The 25,548-nt window shown below is 41.5% G+C and overlaps 2 protein-coding genes across 2 annotated transcripts in view; one reads left to right on the top strand and one right to left on the bottom strand.

Annotated features, from left to right (window-relative positions):
* The window catches only part of slc13a4 (solute carrier family 13 member 4), a 29,583-nt gene extending 6,692 nt beyond the window's left edge, over positions 1 to 22,891 (top strand). The window contains exons 3-16 of the mRNA XM_042079138.1: positions 3,764 to 3,900; positions 5,238 to 5,416; positions 5,778 to 5,829; positions 5,943 to 5,973; positions 6,079 to 6,150; positions 6,540 to 6,730; positions 14,400 to 14,519; positions 14,885 to 14,986; positions 17,471 to 17,572; positions 18,051 to 18,151; positions 19,394 to 19,542; positions 19,864 to 20,025; positions 20,742 to 20,879; positions 21,302 to 22,891. Of these exons, the coding sequence (XP_041935072.1) occupies positions 3,764 to 3,900; positions 5,238 to 5,416; positions 5,778 to 5,829; positions 5,943 to 5,973; positions 6,079 to 6,150; positions 6,540 to 6,730; positions 14,400 to 14,519; positions 14,885 to 14,986; positions 17,471 to 17,572; positions 18,051 to 18,151; positions 19,394 to 19,542; positions 19,864 to 20,025; positions 20,742 to 20,879; positions 21,302 to 21,439 (1,674 nt within the window). The 3' untranslated portion in view covers positions 21,440 to 22,891. The remainder of the gene's footprint in view (positions 1 to 3,763; positions 3,901 to 5,237; positions 5,417 to 5,777; positions 5,830 to 5,942; positions 5,974 to 6,078; positions 6,151 to 6,539; positions 6,731 to 14,399; positions 14,520 to 14,884; positions 14,987 to 17,470; positions 17,573 to 18,050; positions 18,152 to 19,393; positions 19,543 to 19,863; positions 20,026 to 20,741; positions 20,880 to 21,301) is intronic.
* A 5-nt stretch (positions 22,892 to 22,896) lies between these two features.
* LOC121697575 (cytochrome c oxidase assembly factor 6 homolog) lies at positions 22,897 to 25,325 on the bottom strand. Its single transcript, XM_042079139.1, has 2 exons — positions 24,793 to 25,325; positions 22,897 to 23,586 (listed from the first exon to the last, which is right to left on the bottom strand). Exons 1-2 carry the CDS (start codon positions 24,937 to 24,939, stop codon positions 23,488 to 23,490), a joined length of 246 nt encoding a protein of 81 aa, XP_041935073.1. The 5' UTR covers positions 24,940 to 25,325; the 3' UTR covers positions 22,897 to 23,487.
* Between the last annotated feature and the right edge of the window lie 223 nt (positions 25,326 to 25,548).

Genomic DNA, 25,548 nt, shown 5'->3' with positions numbered 1-25,548 from the left:
TTGACAAACATCATCTGTGAAATTCATGACACAATTCAAACGGGACCAAAAATATTTATCATTGACAACCGTTCATACGTTTTCTGAAGTAAAGTCCCATGGACCAGATACAGAAGGGTGGAACTTAGCTACTCTATGATAACAGACATAGGAGGACCCTGAAGCACTTATATAAGCAAGCAATAGCTGCTTCCTAGCGAGTCAGTATATTCTATGAAAAGATAATTCTCTTTCAAAGAAGAACAAATAATTGCAGTTAAAGGCTTTGTTGACAAGAGAGATTTTGACAAGAAAGTGTTTGCTGTACGTTGGAAAAGAGATTCACATAGCGTTCAGACAAATTGTTAATTGAAAACTGGTCTACCATTGGCATTACCCATTAGCATTAACCAGGCTATTAGCTGTTAGCACATAGCACCCTGAATGTTAGTAAAGCTGTTTTACCGCCAGTTTAACTTATTGTCCCAGTTTCCTAGTCTGATTCCTATTTGCACTGGTATTCCTGGTATTTTGATTAAACCATTAAAGACGGATAGTGGTCTCTTATCTTGGATGACTGGGTTTCTTTGTCCTCACAATGTTGCAAGTCCCAGTATAAAATGGATTATGCTTACTTGCACAATGCAAAACAAGTAGGCCATGTTTAGTACTGAGTGTTATATACACCTAAAAGTGTGTTATTTCAGATTAGACATCAAGGCCAAGCTTTTTGCTTATTTTATTTTACTAGGTCATTCAAGGCTTTTCCATTACAAGTACAGAAACCAAAATGCTTTGTTTCAGTCAAACTTATTTTATTGGCAATACATCTACATTATGTCTTGCCGTCTGAAATATTCCTTGCATCCACAGTATAGCAGTTCCATTTGCAGAGTCATGTAAAATACAATTAAGACTCAATGCATAGGCCTACATACATACAATTAACCACATATTGCAATAAAGTAGTGGACAGGCTCTGGTACAATCTGGTGTTACAATACTGTAGAATGCTTGTAATCACAGAATTAAAGACCTGCACGTAAAAAGATAAGCCCTTATCCATATGATATGGCTACAGGGTAACAGTCACAGTGCTCAATCCTGATTACATACAGAGCCCAGAGATTTCCTGGTTTACAGCCTATATTTACCAGAATATCCCATATCCTATATTTACGGCTTAGAAGTCAGTGGGAAGGTTTTACCTATTATGTAAAGGGATCACAGAGAGACCAGTGTTTGTTTGGGTTGGTGTATGTGTGTGTGTGTCTGTATGTGAATGAGTTAGAATGCATGTGGTTTGAGTGAATGTATATATTTTTGTATTAGCACACAAATTACAATTCATGTAAAGCTTGGCGAGGTAACCATGGGGCATTTGGGGCCATGGATCAGTCTCTTGAAATTCAAATATCCAAAAATAGTCTCTCTAACTTTTACATGTGTTTATACTGCAAAACAATCAACACACTATTTTTACATAAAAAATCAATGGGATATTTTAAAACTGTCTGAAACTTTAAATCTGTCTATGCCCCAAAACACCTCAACTGTCAAAGGACTTGGCCTTCCTAGACCTCTAGGCAACACCATTGCACAGACAGGCATTTGAGTCAAAAGGTGCACAGAGAATGAGTCAAATGCAGACAGGCATTTGAGTCAAAAGGTGTTGACTTGGAGGCTACAATCGAGTAACAAAAAATGCCTTTTAGTACGACTCAGGGGCTCAATGGGACACTATTTGTTTTATGTAGAAGCATCTTAAGTTTGCCCTTCTTTTTTGGCGCTGTTTGGTCCCCAAATGTCAGAGACATTTGGCATGGCTGCAGTCGATGTGGCACCCAGTTTGACTTCAAGTGACATCTAGTCTGCTATCATCTGTGCCAGCTGATATTTTCATCTCATACCAGTACAGTTCATCTTAAATACAGAGTAGCCAGGGAACTTACTGACCCAAATAGTCGTCATTGAATCTTGAACAGGTGAAGGCTCAAAATGAGTTGATATCTGAGACAAATTGTTAACACAGTTGTGAAATGTCTCCTACCCAAATGGCCCATGGGCCACATACTGTATGATTTCCCATCTACTTTTCCATGGGACATGATAGAGATGAAAGTGCTGATGACTGATGTTAATTTAACGTGTAATGGTGGTTCAGCATTAGGCTGTCTATCACTAGACTGATTCTAAAATTCGAAAAGTTAATTTTCAATTTCCAAGGGGTGTAACAAGCGGTTAAATTAAACTTGGTACATTAAATTCTTACAAAATATTTTCAGAAGTACCTTATCACACACACTAATAATCTAGTGTAGAACAACAGGAGCAATGCAGATCAACTCCAAATTATTCGCAACACCTGTAATTTCTTGAGGAGTTTATGTTATAGCCTTATATTAAAAGTGAAACTTAACAAACACCTAAATTGGCCCTTCTGTTAGAACTTCATCAGTAAGGCCACAGGTCACACAAACCAAAATAGTTGGCAATTAGGCTCCATGCGGCATGCAAAGCTTTCCATCAAATGCTTTGTACCACCCTCTTTTAACAACCAAATTAAATCTCTGAGTGGTTATGTAAAAACAGAGGGGAAGAAAAAAAAACTCCTGCTCATGTGATGAAAATCCCATTGACAAACTTGACAAAGCAACCTGTTATCTTAAGCCATGTTGTAATTATGTTTAGTAAACTAACCCCCCCCCCATCCCCTTCCCACCCCCCCACACACCTCCTTTACGCAACTCACATTGACGGGCTTCGACTGTTGACCGGTGGCTCTGCGTGTGTTGCAAATTCTTTTCCATGCCACCTCACTGATTTGATTTTCTCCTCCTTAATTCCTCTCACTCGCACTCATTTTTATGATGTTCGCCAGAGGGGAAAAAGTCTGAGCAACACTGGCATAAACACAGAGGTGTTACGGTTAAAGCCTTCCCCACGGGCGTCTTTTCTGTCACGAGGCATGGCATGGCTTTTGTGCTCTCCTGGGTACACATGGCTTGAGCAGTATTCCTTTCCAAACCCTCGCAACCTTTGCATCCTTGCAAGTACGCAATGGAAGTGTGCACAATCACCTTTCCTGTTTCAAGCAGATGACACCGTAAAAGTATTTACACACTAAGGGTAAGGACAAGGGTCCAAGACCATCTAATGGGAAGAGGTATTTTGATTGCACCCTTGAGCCGACTTCTCATTTCTTTTTTGCCATGCGCTGTTTTTAAGGAAGAGAGGTACAAAGGTTAGATTTGGGATCTCATTGATTCTAATGAGAAGGAACTACTTAGGAAGGACTCCATAAATGTCCCCACAAAATCCTGTGTGTGTGAGAGTGTGGTTGTGTGTGTGTGTGTGTGTGTGTGTGTGTGTACTGAGAAAGATACTGTAGAGTCAAGCTGATAAAGTCATTCCAGGTCGAAGGTCAATATCATGCTGAATACACAGCTGTTGTAAAGGCTAAAGGAGACTGCTTGTCAAGCACTAATTACAGTATTAGATTGTTAAGAAAAGTGGTATTTAATCATATTTCTCTTGTGTCTGTGTGTGTGTCTGTGTGTGATTATGTGTGTGTGTCTGTGTGTGTGTGTGTGTGTGTGTGTGTATGTGTGTATCTGTGTGTGTGTGTGTGTGTGTGTCTGTGTGTGTGTGTGTGTGTGTGTATCTCTGTGTGTGTGTGTGTGTGTGTGTGTATCTCTGTGTTTGTGTGTGTGTGATTATGTGCGTGTGTGCGATTATGTGTGTGTTTGTGTGTGTGTTTGTGTGTGTGTGTGTGTTTGTGCAGGTGGCCGCTGAGTACTGTAAGGACACCACACTGCTGCTGATGGGAGTGATCTGTCTGGCTGCCTCCATAGAGAAGTGGAACCTCCATAAGCGCATAGCGCTGCGCATGGTCATGATCGCTGGGGCCAAGCCTGGAATGTAAGGACCACTTATCTACTGCAGTATACTAACATGCACATGTTTACACACACACATAAAGAAGGATAAAGAAGTGCACATTTACACAGAAATATAAATCTTATCTACTGCAGTATACTAACATGCACATGTTTACACACACACATAAAGAAGGATAAAGAAGTGCACATTTACACAGAAATATAAATCTTATCTACTGCAGTATACTAACATGCACATGTTTACACACACACATAAAGAAGGATAAAGAAGTGCACATTTACACAGAAATATAAATCTCACCCACACAAACACGCAGAAAGAGAAGAAGAAATTATCATACCCACAAATAAACAAGAAAAAAGTGCACACATATAAACAAAAAAAGGGTAAAAATTAGGGGTGTAAAGATTAACCGATACGTATCGGTATCCGTTTTTAACGTGTAAGATACGGCTACTTATACGCGAAGCCCCGTATCGGAAAAAAACTGAAATGAACCGGTCGTTATATCGATGTACTTGTTATGAATCGGTGCACAACCTTTTCTGCTCGCTCAGACGCTCATTTACGTTCCAAGCACCACGTTCACCCCACTTCTGGTTTTAAAACTATACGTGGCACGGAATTGTGGGTAATGCAGTTCGTTTTTGGTTACATTCATTGCCCAAACTTAAGCATGTGACAACTTGCACTCGGTCGGCTTTTGTTTTTTGAAATCCAGCACGAAATTAAGAACTTACAGCATTCCTAAACAGCAACGATAGTCTGTAGAGTAGCCTTACCTTTGATGAAGGGATTTCCTTAATGTTAAATAATAATTTGGCCCTTGCTGCTAAAAACGATGCATAAATTATTAGCCAATGATTTTGTTCATATTCACTCAGACTTGTGGCATTTTAGGTTTCTGCATTAGGTCTACTGTTGGAACAAAATAAGCCCTGAGAGTTCATTGATTTGTAGGCCTGTTTTATTCTTGTAGGGTAGGCTAGGCCTATATGAGAAAAGGCCAAGAGTGTCTTAAGCACTGTTTTATTTCGCATCGAATCGCATCGCATCGAATCGTATTGAATCGTTTTTTATAAACATGTATCTTTTCTTGTATCGAATCGTGTCCATGTATCTAGATGCGAATCGTATCGTCTACATGAGAGATTCACACCCCTAGTAAAAATTAATTGGCACACATGTCCACACATGGACACAAACCTAGATACATTCATTTCAAATACACACACTGTCCACTTCATATACATCATATATTCCTTAATTTTGCATTGTGTTTGTGTTTGTGTCTGCGTGTGCGCGTGCACGTGTGCATATGTGTCTGTGTGTGCATGTGCGTGTGTGTGCGTCAGGTTGGTTTTGGGATTCATGTGCTGCACGGTGTTCCTGTCCATGTGGCTGAGCAACACCTCCACCACCGCCATGGTGATGCCGATCGCCGAGGCTGTGCTACAGCAGCTCGTCATAACGGGCATCGCCGACGCCGGAGAGGATTCCGAGGAGACCGGTGACGGTTCCCTTAGCACCTACGGTATACCAGCAGTCATCATATTGCACTTTCACAATACAGTAAACACAATTACTGTAAGCTGTTTTACATTAGCTTTCACAATCAGATGCAGTGGTGAGTTGCTATCAGATGTGGTGTTTGTTTTACCATTACTGGAAGCGTGTGATTTCACTCTCCTTGTATCACATCACACCCAAACAGGCATGCACACACACACGCACACGCACACACACACATACACACACACAATGCATTTGTTTCAGCTCCAGGTCTTAGATCTGAATCAGATTAATCAGATTGTTAAGCTACATAAATCTTAGATTCATTTGCAGATCATTCCATTATGAATAATGTCTCATGTCTTCATGAATTTACCTCAAAGGAAAAGATAAAGCATCAAAGAATCAGCTTGAACTGGAATCCAAAAAAGATTGGTAAGTAAAAATATTATTATGATTGATTAGTAATAGTAGTATTGGTGTTGTTGTTGTTGTTGTCATTATTGCAGCACTGAATAAATGCTCTATTATCCTCTTCATTTTTGTAGTGTGAAGTCGGAACTGAACACCTTCTCTGAGGTAAAAACGCATCACATCCCAGTACGCCATTCAGGTGCATTTATCACGGATCACTAGCACTAGGTGACATCACTGCCATTGTTAATTGTGTTCCGTGTTCCCTAGGAACAAAATGGACTGCCAGTGACGCCAAGGCTTGGAGCCCATTTTAAACACAGCAATGGGCATCTACCGGAGGTATGGGACTATTTATTGTACTATGTAGAAAAACAAACAAAAAGCAAACAAAAAAACCATTTCCAGGTGCTGGTAAAATAAAGGATGTATGTCCAGTAGACCTTTTGCTCTCAAAAATGTTTATTTATTTATTTATTTTAAATAAATGTGTCTTGTGCCTAATGACAAAATATTAAATATAAATGTTATTTCAAGGGCCTTGTGTCAGCTCCCTCTAAGGGCGGAAGTATACTTCTGCGGACATGGCTTTGAGCAATGTGGACATGGACGCCTCCATGAGTGCCTCTGCAGTATACTAGTTTTTCTGCTGTTGCTGCGAACTCATCATACTTCTCACTTAACCTCCCCCTCCAAATGTGTCTCCAATGTCCGTCTCTCTCCTCTCTCAGACCCAGATCAGTGTGACGGAGCCGCCACGGGAGAAGCCCAAGATCCGCAGGAACTCCATGTACCCGACCAAACGCGATCACATGATCTGCAAGTGCCTGTCGCTCAGCATCACGTACGCGGCCACCATCGGAGGCCTCATCACCATTACAGGGACGTCCACCAACCTCATCTTCGCCGAGCAGTTCAACAAGTATGTGTGTGTGTGTGTGTGTGTGTGTGTTTATTACTACAAAGGCTACAGGCTGTATTAAGCGAGGAAAAAAACGGCATGTGTGTGCGCGCGCGTGTGTGTGTGTGTGTGTGTTTTGTGCATGCTTGTAAATGTCATAAAATCTAGAACCTGAAGCTTTCTGGTTTTAAGAACTTTTAAAGAAAACTTTTAAAGAACTTCCTTAATGGTCACTGCTACCTTTCTAAACCTCCTTCCAGCCATTTGAAAAAGCCAAACTGGAAAATGACTACACTCCAGACTTTTATCATGCAGATCAAATCATCATTTTTCCCCTACTTTGAGCTACTGACCCGTACGCTATGCCGTGAATGCGTCTAGATTTACCCTTGGCATTTGCCTTGAAAACAATTGCAGGTTTGATTTTGAAAGGCATGGTTGGTGGAATGTAATGTGTGTGTGTGTGTGTGTGTGTGTGTGTGTGGTGATGAATTGAACAGTTGAGGAGGAGTGTGCTATCTTTTAGAGCACCCCCCCCCCCCCCCCCACACACACATACACATACACAGCATCACAGCTGAATTCCAGCTCACCTTTCTCTTCACATGGGCACAGAAAAGCCAAGTGCTCGTGTTGTGTGTGAGGTGGGGAGGGACGGCATTCAGTTTGTTAATACGCCCGTCACAATCCTCTAATGCTCTTGTGCAGTGGCATCTAACTAATTAAGCTCCAAAGGGGCCCCTTCTATACGGAGAGTTTTGCTGGGCAAAGGTGACAACCAACCTGAAACTCCTCATGTATGGAGCTGAGAGTGAGAGTGCACTTGGTGTGTGTGTGTCAGAGTTTCCGCTAGAAAAAAATGGGAGGTTTCGTTTTCCGTACATTTTGATGATATGCCGGTCAAATATCCTATTATCGCTTCTTAATTAGTCAAGTTGAGGAAAACAGGAGACAAGCTATGTCGCTTAAAGAATGACATAATCAGGCTGAATAGAATGCAACATGTTCATTAGCCTAACTTACGTAAACATGCCTAACAAGATCTAGCCAGTATGTTTTCATGGACCGCAAGAGTCCGCTTCGTTCATTTTTTTAAAAAGGCTACGTTGTTTGTTGCTGCTACCCACGTTATCTCCAGTGGTTCCACTGTTTAACTTGCACAGATGCGCGCACACAAGAATGAGCACTCACACCACTACCCCCTAGGCTATGCCTCTTTATTTGATAACAATACATTAAGAAATGTTTCCTATTCTGGGAAATTTTTAGTTTCGTTTTCTTTCGGTCCGCGGTTCAATGATACCGTTTAATTGTGCCGGAAATTATCCAGACCAGCAATCTCCTCGTCGAGGAGGCCCTAACCCTGCAGATCATAGACAGAGAAAGCATAGGGCTACTGTATGCTTTAGGTAGGCTACAGAACACAGTTGCATGTCCAGTGTACACGGAGAATGACAGTGTCTTGGAGCGGCCGCAACAAGCTGCAACTCCACTTCCAACGAACGTCATGATTCCGACAGATACGCCCGACACTTCTGCTTTTTATCTGGTGGTGGTGGAGTTGACCGGACATCTGAGGCTTCAGACGTTACCAATTTATCATTCATCGCGTCTGGCCTCTGAAAAAACTTTTAAGGCTAGTCTGCCTGGGCCTGGCCATGTTTGAACCGCCTCACTCATTTGTTCGTTGTTTAGCATGCATGGACGTTTTAAGCGTGCGCTTCCTATTTGAAATGCAGCATAGGCTAATAGCTTTCAAACGGTAGAGCCTGTACATTTAAAAACATAGCCAGAGGACGTATTGCTTTAATATAGGCTTACATTTTAAGGCTTATTCTCAAATTCAGATTGCGTTAGGGGGACGGGATTATTAGCCAATTTCAATCGGACAATTTGACCGGAGAGATTTAATTTTGTCGGACATTTCATTTTTTTTCCGGCCAATGTCCGGAAATTCCCTTACAACGGAAACCCTGGTGTGTGTGTGTGTGTGTGTCAGAGAGGGTCAGAGGTTTAGTGACTTCCTGAGAGAGAGAATGAGAGAGAAAGAGAGAGAGAGAGAGATGGTGTGTGACAGAAGTGGAAGTGGGTTCTCGGGGTCGAAGGTCACGTACGCTAGGTACCGTGGATGAGATTTACTGTTTTGTGGGCTAAAACAGACACCATTTCAACTCTATACTACTGACCCTTACTCACCCAGGGTATCCTACACACCAGCTGTTGGGACCCATAATGCAGTTACATGCATATTTTTCCCGTTTTTTTTGCACTTCTGGTTAGACAAACTGGATTTCGTTGACTTTGTACTTGTACTCTGCACAATGACAATAAAGTTGAATCTAATATAATATAATAAGTGGACAGTGTCATCATCAAAAAAAAAAAGGCTTCTAGCAATTGCAAGCCCAATATTTGCATTACCAAATTAAGATATCAGAACTTGATTTTAAGCTTGCAGGCTATCTAGCTAGCAGCTAATAGACTTGCTTTGCTAAAACCAAAAGCATCTCAATTGCCATTGATGAAAGCTAGGTAGCTAAGCTGCTTGCTAATGGACATAAAGCATGGGTTGTGGGAATGGCAGATGTGTAACAGTTGAGAAATTGCCCTCCTCTTGTCTCAGCCAAAGTTGAATTTAAGCTCAACTTATCCATCTCTCTCCTAAGACGTCATTATAAGAAACAGCTGAGATCGCAATAAGAGGTTAGGCTACTTGTTTCTTTTGAGACAAAGAAAATACATTTATCTTTGGAGTAGAATCATTATGAGTGCTTTTTTTCTCATCAGAATACTTTCTTTGAGCCCCTGCACCTCAGCCAAGCCTGCAATGCATGATGACAAACAAGCAAATAGAGAAGTAATCGTTTGTGTCTTTTGCATTTGTTTCCATGTCTAGACTCTCAAAATAAAAAAAAATGCACAAAATGCACACAAATACAACACATACACGATACGATACATCGATTATTATCTTTCCGATACGTGCTTTCATCGTTAGATGTATTTTGCGTTTTTTTTTTTAAATCCCTGACTGGGCTTAAAGAGTGCTGAGAGTGATATTACACCCTGGATACCTAATGGGCCTCCTAAAACTGTGCAAATTGACCTTTGGTCTCCAACATCATTATGGGATGGCCAGATTGTCCCTCTTAACCTTTCACCCTTGAGCCAACAGAGCTGCAGGGAAGTGTAGTCCGTTCCAAACACAAGCAAAGAAAAGCAAACACCGTTAGAATTGGACTGAGGAAAAAAGAACAAAAAACCTTAAGGCATGTGTGTGTGTGTGTGTGTGTGTGTGTGTGTGTGTGTGTGTGATGTTACATAAGTCACAGCGTAAGCTGCTCACAGCATGTTCCTCACATATCCCAGCATTGTAAGCTGTTTGAAGGCCGGTCTCTGCCTTAGCCCAATGCCAAACCCTTCAAGAAAAGCCGCACGCTGCTGAGTCAACATGCGAGAATGGTCCTCGCAACAATCTGGGGTCACTTCGGCTGCGTATTGGTCTTTTTATCTCCCCATGTTGCACGGCAAGACTGACCTATGAACCACTATCAGTCCCATTCACTTAGAAGTCCCATCACAAATATGTGATTAGAACGTGATTAGGACCGAAAGCACCATTTGGTGATGTGATATTAAATCAAAAGAGCCGAATTTGACCCTGTATATTTTTTAAAACAGACATTTTCTATGTGTTAGTGACTTTCATCCACGCGTGAACAGTGTTGTAGCTCACTTCAATGGGTATTTTTAAAAATGCCTTTTAAGGCCTTTTAACACAGAGATCCCGCTAAATTTGCGGGAAGAGGAGACGTCTTTTTGCCGTCTTTTTGTGTCTGAAAGCCTGCTGATCTGTTTACATGATGCGGCATTTTGGGGAGCCAGAAGGCAGGATCAGCTATAGTAAATTAAATTGTGACGTGCAACAGGGGGCGGGTAGAGTGATAGTCGTAGGCCTTATTATGCGTGCGTGGGGCTTCAGATACAGCAGGTGTGTGATTTCAAAAACCATGGCTGCACTTTGGTTAGCTTGCATTTGCTTTGCTGTTGCTGTTAGAATGTTAGATTCTTGCGATAGATGTCTTCAGACAATAAAAAGTAATGTGGAAGGGAAATTGAAGAGAAGAGTTGCCCTTGCGTTCGCTGTGATTTCCCTTTGAAAATCAGAGGTTCACAGGCTACTGTGGCCTTGGTCAGTGGCGCCGCCAGCCGTAATCCTGTACGCACTGTGCGTACAATTTATTCATGAAATCATTCAATATTACAACAATAAAAAATAGCTTGTGTATTGTCTTAATTGAAACATGCTTCGCGCACAAATGATAGCATAGGGCAAAGAGAATGGACATCTCAACATAAGGATACATTAGAAAATGTTGATTGGTGTAAACTTTGTCACTCGACGTGATAAGCAGTTCTGGCGTTTAAAAACGCAACGTTCCATTCAGTCATAAATCATTTAAGCGTAGGCCTAGTGCTCGTCATGAAAAGAAAACAGCAGCTTAATATTTTTTCAGGTGTTTAACAAGTAGGCCTAGGCGCACTGTTAGCAGTTATGCCGAAGGCAGTGAGATTATTAGGCATTGCATCCTGTCACTCTGTTTGGAACATCGCAGTTCGGGTTGATAAGCTTCAGTTAATGCGAGTATGGATCGTCTCAAAGTTTGGGACAACCAAACAGCAGTGTAGGCAAAGCAAATCCTAATTGTTAGGTTACCATAGCTGTCTTTTTTCTAGGCCTGGGCCTATCGAAAAATCGCGACATAAGCACATTTTTCTTTTCTTTCTTGTTCGCGTGTTGGGTAGTGAAGCGATAATGCATTTAAAGCATAGGCTACATCATGTGAGCCAGAGCCGATATGGCCAGAGCTGCTGCTCTGTATAGGTATTCTGTCCCACCCAAATTTGCTGAACTACTTGCGAAGTAGCCTATTATCACAGACAGCACATGTATCACACGAAAGAGCTTTTTCTCAGCTTTTAAACGATGTTAGTGGTTAGTTGTTGTGGTAAACGGTTCGCGAGAAAAGTAACTTTAATTAAATCATATTTTTTGCGCCCGTCTCCCTACCCATTCATCTTGGTGGAATACTTCGCGAACTTTACCTCAACACATGACAAACCATATATCAGAATAAACAGCAGACCTTACCGAACACAAAGGTGTAAAGCATGTCCATGTACAGTTAGCCATTCCAAAGTAATCCGGTTTTAAATTTGCAGCAATGTCTTTATGCATGTCTCCAACTTTGCGGTTCCTAATGTGTTTAAATTGTTCAATAGGTCTACATGATTTTATAACAGGCCAAATACAAAACAAATGTTACAAATATCGCCTAGATATCTGTAAGCATTACAATCAGAGGATATACATATAGGGCAGACAGACGCTCATGAGTTCATGCTTTGTTTTTTCGCTGGATTTTAGGATAGCCTATTATGGCAACTGATTGCATTCCAAGCTACAGTCAACTCTAGCAGGCACTGAATGACTGGAGACTTTGTGAATTTATAGATTGACATAATGTGCTGTCTCTGCTATTGCTGCTTTTGATCAGTTAGATTTTTTTGCAATCTCCTGTGGTGGGCTGGACATAGCATCGAAATGCCCGCCCAGATTCCCCTTTCCGCCTTGACCCATTCACACTGGTGCCGGTGTTACATGGCAACTGGCACCCATGTTAACTGGCTGCGTTGGTGACGTTTCTTTGACAGATGTGGCCGCTTGCAGATTTGTCACTTTCTGGTGGAAACTGGAGACGAACAAATACAACTATGCATGACATATTTAAATGTCAAAATGGTCATGCACTGGACCATAAATATGCCACCAAAAAAATAAATACCTAAACAGCCTAATAATAACTCCACGTGGGTATCGAACCTGCTTCCTAAATGAAACCTTTTACATGATAACCAGTCATCTATGTACTTGCGCCCCGAACCAGCTGATAAGTCATAGTGAAATGTACTTGACTTACTCTATAGTCAGGTAATGATTGTAGTAAGTTAACACGGCTGATGGTGTTGTCTTGCTACAGCAGTTGCCCAAGCCAGTAGGTCTTCAAAGTACCATGGTTAAGTTTTCAAACATTTCACTGACTGCTGGTCATGCTCTCTGTGGCCACCTAGTATCTGTAGCCTAAATTGAGGAAGCGTTGCTGGTCTAAAAATAAATGAATAATAATAAAAAAAAACGTGTGATGGGGAGGACTGAACCTATGTCGACTGCGTGAAAAAGCAATGCAAAGGCATTAACCTATTGCGCCACAGGAGAAGCACCCAACGCGAGAATTAGGAAATAAAGTATCAAAAAAACCTCAAACCCATGTTTACATGTCAGTAACATTAACGTTAATAGCCTATAAGCCTAAGAGTTTTGACTCTCCCTGTGCGCAAATTTTGTGTAAAATATGGACACGTTATAGACTTCTCTGCCCATTGCAGTGTGCGTTTCAATGCCTGTGTTTCATGAACTGAATTCTTATAGGCTGGACAAAAGGATACACAATTAGGCAACACATTTTTATTTGATTTATTTGCTGACGTTCATGTGGCTCTACAGACACTTCAGGTAGGGGCGGCCACAGCCTAACCTCAGTGAAACGTTTGTAAAACTTAACCATGATACTTTGAAGGCCTACTAAATGGCTTGGGCAACGGTAGCATGATAACATGGTAGCCAGATAACATGAACAGCTATGTTGACTTGTTACGATTATAATAACATTAGCTGACTTCTTTTAATCATACAACTGAAGTCAATTTCTGTGAGTGCCGTCAGCTGGTTCGTGGCGCAAGTGGATAGACGTCTGATTACCAAGCAAAGTCAATTAATTATTTGTGGTTCAATGCCCATGTGGAGTTAATTTATGCTATTTAGGTGTTTGTTTTTTGGGTTGCATATTCATGGTCCAGTGCACAATTTTGACTTTTAAACATGTCATGCATATTTGTGTGCGTCTCTAGTAGGCCTATATCAGAAAGTGACAAATCTGCAAGCGGCCACATCTGGCAAAGACTCGTCATCAATCATGAAACGTCATCAACGCAGCCAGTTAACATGGGAGCCAGTTGCCATTTAACACCTGAACGAAAAAACTCGGCAAAATGTCTAGGGGGCTTGGTAGTAAATTTGGCGAGACACTTTGTCCCTCCGTTCCGCCTCGGTCTATGTGAAAGGGACAGTCGTTCCGCGATTCTGGTACATAAAATCGCGGCGATTTCGCCAGTGTGAAAGGGCCTTTAGAGTGAAGAATGTTTCTTGGTTCCGTGTGAAAGAAAGCCTTTAGAAATAATGACGTGAAAAGAGCAAGACTAACAATGGTAACCATGACAACGGGAGATACAGTGACAATATCAGCTGCGTTCTAGAGATATTTTTCTAAATGAATGTCATATGGAAAGAATTTGAAAAAAAAAAATGACTGAAAATGGTCTGTTTTAAGAAATATCTGAATGTGTATAGAGAGCTTGAAATAGCAGTCGATGTACATTCTTGATCTTTACTACTGTATATGGAATGGCTGGCAAATAACAGTAACTTGTTTTGCAAAGACATTCCATAAAGTACTTATAAAGTCCAATAATGTCTAGACTACAAAATCAATCATCATGTAAGAATGTGATTAAAAGCTGTGAGAAATGTAAAAGAAATCACTCGTTCTTTTGTCTGTTTTCCTCATTCTAGTCGTTACCCTGAAGCAAAAGTCATCAACTTTGGCACGTGGTTCATCTTCAGCTTGCCCATCGCCCTTATCATGTTGGTGTTGACCTGGCTCTGGCTTCACATCCTCTTCCTGGGCTGCAAGTAAGACCTGTTAACCTTTGACCTCTGACCTGCTGATATCAGCTTGTTTCACTGTCTATCATCATCTCGGCCTCATTGTAATTTGCTAACAGTGTTTACTATTGAGTAGATAGGTTTGATTTGTTTGTTTGATTTGTTTACTAATGACAAGTCCTGCAGTAATTGTTTGTTTGACTGATTGATTACCTATGTCCCCCTGGAAATGGGCGACTAAGCTTTGTGTTGATTGGAACAGTTTTGTGAGTTAAACTTGTGAATGCAGTTTCCTGTTTTCAGCAAAAACAGCATGTCCATGTCAGTTGTTTTCCATCACATTCCATGCCAATTACATTGAAATTACATGACGTGTGCATTCGGCTGTCCAGTTTCAGGGAGACTTGTTCGCTCAGCAAGGAGCGCAAGACTCGCAGGGAGATCATATCCGAGAGACGAATTCACGAGGAGTACCAGAAGCTCGGCCCGATCAGGTAAACTGTAAAATAAAGTAAAACTAGACGTACCGCATAGCGGTACAAAATATGACCGCCGCTCAGTCCTGTCCATCCTCTCCCTAAATAAATTGAGAGGAGATTTAACAGACACTTTTTAACCAGGGCATCAGGGACTCGCAGTGTCTGGCTTGAGATTCCAACCCAGACCTATTGTTCATCAGTCAGTGGCGCTGCTCCACCACGACCCCCATCGTCAACCCATCAAACACTTGACTTGTACCCAAGCCAAGGCCCCCGCTGTGTCCTCCACTGCGGGGCACTGCCATCAAAAGCATTATGCTGCTTAACTACACTCAGTGTGCAATTCAAAGGCAGGTCAGGGTACCTCCAAGTCATGTAATGGATGTAAACCCAATGGCCCACCCCCCAAGAGAGGAGAGCCATTTTACCCTAAGAAGACTGTGTAGTGTATTGTGGGGACTGTTGCTGTGAAAGGGACAGGTCTCACACACTCTGGTTTATTTCTGTATCATCACATCTGTAGCAAAGATTCTAGAACAGAGCTCTGTTCTAGAATCTTTGATCTGTAGTCTCCTAATATGTCAAACCGGCATGGCATTCTAGAATGTAGCGTGTAACTGTGTGTTCCAGATGCCAAAGAATTCTAATGTAGCCTACTTTACACTGATTTTAGAACAGCTTTGGTGTGTTCTTGGTGTGGACCAAAGATCCCCTTAGCAGTTCCAAAATCACTTTAAACAAAAGCCTGCTGGAAAGGTTTCATGAAACAGACTCACAGGGAGAGAGAGAGAGACTTGAATTATTCATGAATAGTTATGACCGCCGCGCAGCGAAGCGGCGGTCATATAGGTTTAGTCAGAATTTTTTTTTTCTTTTTCGCATGTCCAAATTTCCGTCAAGGATTCCCGGGACACTGAAAGACCGGGGTACACGAAACTTGGTGGGCATGTAACCCCACATGGATTGCATGGAACCATCGTTTTTCGTTTTGATCTGTAGCCCCCCCGCTGGACTGGACCCCCCCGAAAGGAGGGTAGGGCAGACACAGTTTTCTGTGAATATCTCGAGAACCGTACGGTTTAGGAGAACCTTTTTTTTTTGTATGTTGATCTCAAGGGGCCATGTCAACCCATTCCATAACCACCTAGTTAAACACAAAAAAGTAAAAATGAGGTGTTGTAATCGCAGGTATCTGTGACCTTACATAGTCAAAACTGCACGAAATTGGAAGTGTAGGATCATTATGACACCCTGTGAATGCACGCCAAGTTTCGTGGAAATCCGTTCATGGGGGGCCACACAATAAATTAAGTTATGTTACTATACACCAACTGGCCAGTAGGTGGCCGGAGACAGTTTTCTGTGAATATCTCGAGAACCGTAGGGCCTAGGAGGTCCACCTTTTTTTATATGTTGGTCTTAAGGGGGCATGTCAACCCATCCCATTACCACTTATTTCATGTATAGCACCACCTAGTTAGAAATTAAAAAGCAAAAAATTAGGTGTTTTCATCAAAATATCTCTGGCTGACATGGTCAAAACTGCACGAAGTTGAAAGTGTAGGATCATTATGACACCCTCCGAATGCATGCCAAGTTTTGTGAACTTTCGTTCATGGGGGGGCCTTACAATAAAATAATTTATGTGTACATTTAGTGACCGTACACCAACAAGGATTTCCGGGACACTGAAAGACCGGGGTACACGAAACTTGGTGGGCATGTAATCCCACATGGATAGCATGGAACTGTCGTTTTTCGTTTTGATCTGTAGCCCCCCCGCTGGACTGGACCCCTCGAAAGGAGGGTAGGGCAGACACAGTTTTCTGTGCATATCTTGAGAACCGTATGGCCTAGGATGACCAATTTTTTCTGTATGTTTGCCTCCAGGGGTCATGTTAACCCATTCCATATGCACACATGTGCATAAACAGATACACACGCACACACATACATTCACAGTAATCATACGTATGACACATACTCACACAGTAGACACATGTACGCATGCATGCACATGCACATGCACAAACACAGGCACATACGCAGGCACACACAAGCACGCACACACACACACACACACACACACACACACACACACACACACACACACACACAAACATAAACATGTACACGCACACATGCACACAATTCAAGAATTTCTCAGAATTATGAACAGGCAAGATGGGGGTGGGGTTGTATAAAATGAATTTTACATGTGAAATCTATGAACTAATCATGTTTTGGTACTTGTTGTCTAGCAGATACCAGTGAGAATTGGGTGTGGATAATGCAATTTAGTGAGACAGTTAGAATCATATAGGCCTTTCAGCGTGATTTATTTTTGTGGAAAAAATGTGCTGGACTGGGCGGCGGTCATATTTTGTACCGCTCTGCGGTACATCTAGTTATCTATATAACTGCCTATTTATCCCTCTGAAGTAACACCTCTGTGTGTGTGTGTGTGTGTGTGTGTGTGTGTTTTCTCTCTCTCTGCAGCTACCCAGAGGTGATGACTGGAGTGTTTTTTGTGCTCATGACTCTGCTCTGGTTCACCCGGGAGCCGGGGTTCGTGCCTGGGTGGACCTCTCTTTTCGAGAAGTGCGTACAGACCTCTGTCACCAGTCCTATAATCTCCTGTTTCTCAGTCCTGTCAAATGTATAGCCCCAAGATATGACAAGTTATGTGCTTTTAATCAATCATTTGAATAATTTACAATATATCTACGAGAAGATAATCTCCTGCTATATGGAATTGATGTGATATCACTGAGACAAGTTGTGTTTTTCTTTAATGAAACAATAACATTTTGAAGAGAATAAACTACTACAGTGATGAAAAACTGTAAATTCCTTAACATGAATTTAATCTTGCAATTAGTCATGTTTCCATCAGAATATACAGTAAGTCATGTCAAATCTTTTTTGTGCAGGTATTTCTTTCCCGTCCCTGTTCCCTGTAGTCCCTGGCATGTATTAGCACACCTAATCCTCTGATGCATTCTGTGTGTGTGTGTGTGTGTGTGTGTGTGTGTGTGTGTGTGTGTGTGTGTGTGTGTGTGTGTGTGTGTTCTCACAGAAAAGGCTATCGGACTGACGCCACAGTCTCTGTGCTGCTCGGATTTCTCCTCTTCCTCATTCCTGCCAAAAAACCGTGGCCATTTAACAGCGAGGTCAAAGGTCGGTATTCCCGCCAGTCTCGTGTGCCATGGATGATCTCGGTAGGGTTGTGTGTGTATATGCGAGTCAGCCTCAACTTCTGTGTCGCCAGGAGGCAATTTGTGTTTGAAGTGCTTGGTCTAGTGCAAGTTCACTCAGAAATCAAATTCACTCAATCCCAAGTCAATCCCAATTTCAAAAATGTCCAATCAAATTTTTCTAGTTTCTCTTTACCTTAAATGTCCTCTTGTTTTTGTTGATGATGGTGATTGTCAAGCAGCGTACGTGATTGTCAAGCAGTACTAGCAGCGGTTGCTGTAAAAAAAACAGTAGTATTAATTAGAGGAAACTTGCATTGCCCTTTGGCAATTCAATTGCTGGTACAGCAACATGCTACCAAGACTAAGATGATGGATTTATTATGCACAGGTAGCACATTAACTGAAAAGAATATACACTTCGCTTTGGACAAAAGCATGTCTTTATGCTGGTACAGCAACATGCTACCAAGACTAAGATGATAGATTTATTATGCACAGGTAGCGCATTAACTGAAAAGAATATACACTTCGCTTTGGACAAAAGCATGTCTTTACTCTATAGCCTCGTTTCCATTGGGGGTAGATGTAGGAAGTGGGCAAATTACAGGCTACACCCTCTCACTTAGCCCTTGTGTCTCCATTCCAGGCTACACCCTCTCACTTAGCCCTTGTGTCTCCATTACAGGCTACACCCTCTCACTTAGCCCTTGTGTCTCCATTACAGAAAGGGACACTGGTGGGATTTACCAGACTCCGCAGGTGACGTGATCATTCCGCATCAGTTTAGATCGTCACACACTCATTTAGTGACAGTTTTGATCGCTGTTGTTGTAGCGCGAGGGTCAAGTTCTACTCACGTCACATCCTGCCTTTAGTCATATCCAATCAGCATCAAGGACTTTTTCGTAGGTACTCTTTTGGCCCTGAAAAAGCCTCGGGTTCTGCGAAGGGAGACACGCCCAAACGGGTGGATTTTGGGTAAATTCATTGGTGGAAACAGCTCTTGTGTGACTGGATAAATTGTCCCTCGGGGATAAATTAAATGTTTTGAATTTAATAGAATTGTCTGCTAAATATCATAAACATAAACAAAATATACGTAAACATAAACAAACATACACCTGCCTCTGCTTCTAATAAGGGGAACATTGACTGGAATGCCTCTGCTAAGCAAGTAAACAAATTAAAAGGCCTGTGCATGCTTTTTATGTGTATTTTCCAGAACCTTCTGGTGATGAAGATGATGAGGATGAGGATGAGGAGGAAGACCCACTGGCCCCTATGATCACGTGGAAGGACTTTCAGAGGCTCATGCCGTGGGAGATTGTCATTTTGGTCGGGGGAGGATACGCTTTGGCTGCAGGGTGCAAGGTAATCTACATCAGAAAGGAATGAGAAATACATCAGTCTATTTATGGATTTTATGTGACATCATAATATAACACTGACATTTCTTCAAGTCATCAGTAAGGCTTACAGAACTATATTTTGATGTAACTGAAAAGAAAGAATAAGGACATGGCATCATGTCCACAGCTGGCTGTAAGCTAATGCATATGCACCTGGTGTATTATACTGACATAAACATCAGAAGAAAATTAATCAGTTATCCTCAGACATGCTAAACTGCCAACTGTAGAGGTGTTAGGCTGCCCATGCTGATGCCTGTATGTCCTGTCTCTACCCCGCCAGGTGTCAGGGCTGTCCATGTGGATTGGCCGTCAGCTGGAACCGATGAGTGGACTTCCCCCGTGGGCTGTCACGCTTTTGGCCTGTCTGCTTGTGTCCGTGGTCACCGAGTTCGCTAGCAACCCGGCGACCCTCACCGTTTTCCTCCCTATCCTCTCTGCCCTGGTGAGTGTTTGGGAAACATGGCATTCACATAGGCTGTGCACACTATGGAGCTTTTGTAGTCCGTCCCACACCCCCACACTCCAGGAAATGCAAGAGAAGGTTTTGCAGCTCCAGTGAAAAGATGTAATGTCCGCAACACTGCTTTAAACTCCCATATTTAATGTAAGGGGATAGGCAACGTTTCGACCCTGCTGGGTCTTCTTTGGGCAAATGGTTGACACATTTGGTGAAGGGATATATGTAGGCCTTACAATCAACTGACCCACCATGTGACGTTGACTGGTATGATGACATGGTCTAATAGCCCCACTAATGACTCACTTAAGAGAACACTTTCATACAGGTTTTTCACAACCTTATACAGCAATAAGGAGAAGATTTTGCAGCTCAACAAACCATGAGTGTGACAAAACTTTCTGTTACTTGTCCACACACACCAGCACCGAATTTATTTACTGACAAGCATTCCATAAACAATGTATTTTATTGAGTGCCGCTGACAAAAAGGAAACTGAATCATAATCGACACGGTGGCGGCAGCAGAGTTTCGGTGATTTTGACACTGGTGTAGCTGGTTGTATTGAAAACAATGGAATCTAATGTAATCGAACGTAAAAAGAGTGAGCCGTACTTATGTCGGGGCCTATGTGTGCGGAGGCCTTAACTCCTCTCTCCTTTGTGTCCCTCTTAACCCCACTACCCTAACCCTCTCTCAGTCCGAGACCCTGCAGATCAACCCCCTGCACACACTGATTCCAACCACCATGTGTGTGTCCTTCGGAGTCATGCTGCCCGTGGGGAACCCACCCAATGCCATTGTGTTCAGTTACGGGCACGTGCAGATCCGTGACATGGTGAGCAAGAACTTTTTGTTTTTTATTTGTATCACAGTACTCAAAGTATTTCTTACCGGTAGTTTAGTTATGTTAGTGTTTTAGCATTTCATTCAATTTTGTCACTATACAACTATATTGAATAATGAGCTACATAACTGAATAAACACATAGTGAGTGTACATTTAATGTAGTAGCTGAAGAGCTTTGGAAAGGCCATGGTGTGGTTGTATCTCAGGGTAACACCTACTTGATTAGTAAATAACAATATATCTTTGGTAACCAGATATGGTGAGTTTACAAAGAACCAATTGTAAAGGTAGCACATCGGTTTCATAAAATAATGTTTGTTCCATTTATGTATGGTGGCTACTCGCATTCAGTAACTGCGTTGACACTATTTGGGATTGCTTTTTAACTGCTGTTTCTCACCCTCTGTGCAGGTGAAAGCAGGTTTTGGGGTGAACTTGATCGGCGTCCTGGTTGTCATGTTAGCCATCATGACCTGGGGTGTCCCCCTCTTTCAGCTCAACGAGTTCCCCATCTGGGCTGTCATGAGAAACACCACTGGCAGCTTTTAGCCACCAGAGGGCGCTCCCCAAGAGAGAGGGGAGGGGATGACTGGACCGTTAGACTCCACAGTAAACAGACACAGATCGGGGACACATGACAGTAGAGTGGGAGATGTGTGTATTCTCTCTCTCTCTTCAACTATGGAATTGACTGTGTACAGGACAAAACAAATATTCTTCTTGTTTAATGACTGCCTGTCTGTCAAGAGGAGAGCAAGCAATGTTTCATTTGTAACAAAAAGGTGTGTGGGAGGGGCTTAGGACTCACCTCAGTTTTGTCACTTCCTGTTTCATCACTTCCTGTGCTTCAGCTGCAAAGGTCTTTTCCTTACTGCATGAAGTGACATATTCGTTTGTTCCTTCACCGACACATTTAACTACTGCTTTGCATGTGAAAGCCTATAGTCTTAATCGCACATTGTAATGCGTAAGACATGTTACAATCTCAAAAAATAAAGGTCCTTAAATGCTTCTATTCATCACTGTATGGAAGAAGAACGATTTTGTGTTAAATCTTTACATCAAAAGGTTCTTCACGCTGGAAATGGTTCTTCAGAAAGACTATGTTCATACCTTTTTTAAATGGTTCTTCAAAGAACTATTGTCTTGAAAGATCTTTGAAGTACTACAATAGGTCATTCTATGGCATTGCTCTGAAGAACCATTTATTTTTTTACAGTGACTTGGGCTTGATCCTGGGAACTCGGTCTTGTGTTTGTGTAGGTCAACATTTCTTGATACTGCTTAGCAAAATGAGTCCCAGAAATGTGGGCCCTAGATTGATATACATTATCTGTACTCTAAAACATGTTTTTTTTATTTACCAGTTATACATAACATATTGTTTTTAAATTGTTGTTTCTGTGGATAGATACTAGACAACTTTTACTGTATCACTGCAGCTCGAGAGGGTTGTTGTTTTTATGTGTGTGGCTTCATGCGAAAGTGAAGGTAATTCAGTTTGAATGATAGTTGGCCAATTTGTCTCCAATCAGCCTCTCAATCAAAGGAACAAGCGGTCACCAAGGTAACAATCATGGGAAGAAAGCAACCTTGCTGTTGTGTTTAACATGTATACAGTGTGGTTAAAATATGCAAACTTTGTATCCATGTAAATTTCTTGTAATTTTTGTGGGGGAGGTTTTGTACATTATTAATATGTACGAGGTGAGTGGCAAACTAATCTTTCATAGGTATGGTAATTTATTTAGAAATGCACAGTTTTTCATAACCTAAAAAGTGAGGATTAGAAATCTTGTAAATAAATAAGAGATATATTAAAATATGTCATTGTAATGAACATGTGCCTGCTCATATTGGTGAAATCACACACAAAATGAACTGTTCTTCTGTGACGTCTACTCCTGACACACACACACACACACACACACACACACACACACACGATGCTTTTCACTTCACACCACTGTTTCAGATCAAATGAAATAAAATACCCTGGGTCAAGATGGTTTCCCCTGTTTTTAATTCAAAACTACTTATCCTCACCACCACCACACAACATTGTATTCACCTGGGGGGTATTCTAAGTACGTGGTTTAGTGACAAACCTGGTTAAGTTAACTCAGAGTAAGTGGTAAACCTCCTACAACAAGAGCCCTATGGCATTGTTTTGTGAGGAGAATGAAGCCATACAGCTCTTCTATTAGGAGGTTTACCCCTTACTCTGAGTTAACTTACCCAGGTTTGTCACTAAACCACATACTTGGAATACCCCCCTGGTGTGGACTGCAGAGGTGTTTTCATCCTTGATAAATAAACGCGCCATGTTCAAACACACATATCCAGTCAATGTGCAGGTCTCTTCATTAAAACTGAGCGAATAACAGTAGCTGACATCAAACCGAATATATTAACTCAAGCACACAGTTGAAATGAATCATTCTGTAGTCTCAGGTCACAATCAGTGAGATACCATTACGGCTCTGTTCATTGAGCAGCAGTTACTCACACCCTACTGGCATTGGGAGTGCAGTCCATGAAGCTGTGGTCCCAATGCAGTCCTCCATTTTGTGTCAAAGCAGTTCAAATTCCAAAAGCTATGGATTGGGTGCCCCATCTGCAGGCTCATCAAACCCTCCCTTCTGAAGCTTATCCTTGTACTTCAGGAAGTCCCGCCTTTTAGCGAAGTATCTCACCTGCCGTTGACATGTAGAACAGAAAAGAATAATTATAATTCTGAAAAGGAAATAATAAAAAAGAGCTGTATTTTCTACAGTATACACTCTTGCATGGAAATGTGTTGTGTATAGTGCATACACTGATGTAATATATATTAGTGTAAGGCAAAGACAAGACAAAATACATTTAATTATTCAGTTTTATTCAGTCTTTAGATCATAGGCATGGATTAAATGTGTTTGACAAAATAAATTAATCATTGACATGTTTATCTTGTTGTCATACAGTCAACCATTGTATCTGAGATTTTATGAGGATACACTACACTACAATTATGATACATTTGTGTGCTAAATCACCTAGTGAAAATGTGATGGTACGTTATTTTTTGTTTTGTTCCAACACTAGTTTGCACTTAGACATCCTACTTCAAAAACTCAATTTTGAAAAAGGCAGTGCTGAAGGAGTTGAAATGCACAAGGTGCTAACTTAACACACAGAGGTCCAGGTATGGTCTCAGTGAAATGAAGAGCAATCCTTCCAACTCCAATCACTAAGCTATGTGTTAAAAAATAGTTTCTCCTTTACTATAGTTAAAAATAACTATATAAATACTAAAATATATCTATAACAATTCTATGGTAGTTTATAATACTCTGATGTTCTGTAATACCTATCTTTACCCTCAATATGTTCCAAGTACTCTCTCTCTCCCACTCACTTCCTGTCGTTCTCCACTGTCCTATCTGATTAAAGGCATAACAAGCCCAAAAATATACTTAAAAAAAGTCTTACAGTAATTATATGGTAGGCCTATGTCCCAAAATACTATACGATTCTTATAATATTTACATATATCATATTGTACAAAAGTAGGCCTACAATATGATTCCTATTCCTAACGCCTACTTCTTTTTCGTAAGGGCTAGCATGCATGTCGACCTCTAGTGGTCCAAAAGACAACAAGGAAGTGTTGTTACCTTAGATAACCTTCATTACATGATCACAGTCTTAAACATGATTGATGGTGACATGATGGTAAGACAGCCACTACATTAAACTGTCACTACACCACCACACACTGGATCATTCACTGAGGCAAAACAAAATGATTTTTTTATTTAATTTTACCCACGACCAGTCATATTAAACCTGTCAGCTAACCTCAGCACCCCAGACCACAGAATGGTAACAAGGTAACGTTCTTCGAGTAAGTCACGTACCCACTGCGCTGGACACTGTTTCTCAAACTCCTCCTGGAACTTTTTACACGCCTCTGTGTTGTCCTTAGTGATGTCCAGACACTTCCAGAGCTCATCTCGTGCCGCCCAACAAACTCGTCTCTCTTCTTTCGTTGGAGCCGAGGACATTTCTGCAGCTCTAACAGATGCTTGTCAGCTGCAAGATGTAGAGAAGCAAGTTCTCAATATGCGCAACGCTAGCCAAAAACGAGCACTGGTAGGTGGTGGTTGCCACAGCTTTACCTGTCCCTACAGTGAGTGGACTGTCATCTATCTCACTGACCTTTAATGGTTAGCCGACTTTAGCATTAAGATGTGCATTCTATCCTTACCCAAAATGAACTGTTAAGACAGAAGAAAGAAGACAAACCTTAGCAACGTACCAGTGAAATTGTATGAATTTGTGCAATGCGTTTTTGTTTTTTTATGGCGAACCATCTATAATAACGATGTAACTTTAGGACACCGACAGTTAGCAAGCATTCGTAACATGCTGCTTGTTGTCAAACCTTTACTTCCGGGTATTCTGAGTCATTGTTGTGTATCAAAATAAAAGTGTAAATACTGCCATAGACAGACCAGCATTTTAAATACGAATCCTTCGTGCAATCTTCAATCCCGATATGGGAGTCTTTGATCAGTTATTCAAATCATTATCTTATGTATCGGTTTTTTTCTTATATTGGAGGTTAATGTATTTTGTTTCACTGTGTAGTAGTGTGTCACATACATCACCAC

Source organism: Alosa sapidissima, chromosome 22, assembly GCF_018492685.1.
Source record: "Alosa sapidissima isolate fAloSap1 chromosome 22, fAloSap1.pri, whole genome shotgun sequence".
NCBI classification, from domain to species: domain Eukaryota; kingdom Metazoa; phylum Chordata; class Actinopteri; order Clupeiformes; family Clupeidae; genus Alosa; species Alosa sapidissima.
Note: the sequence above shows the minus strand (reverse complement) of the source record. Positions and strands in the feature narration are given on the sequence as shown.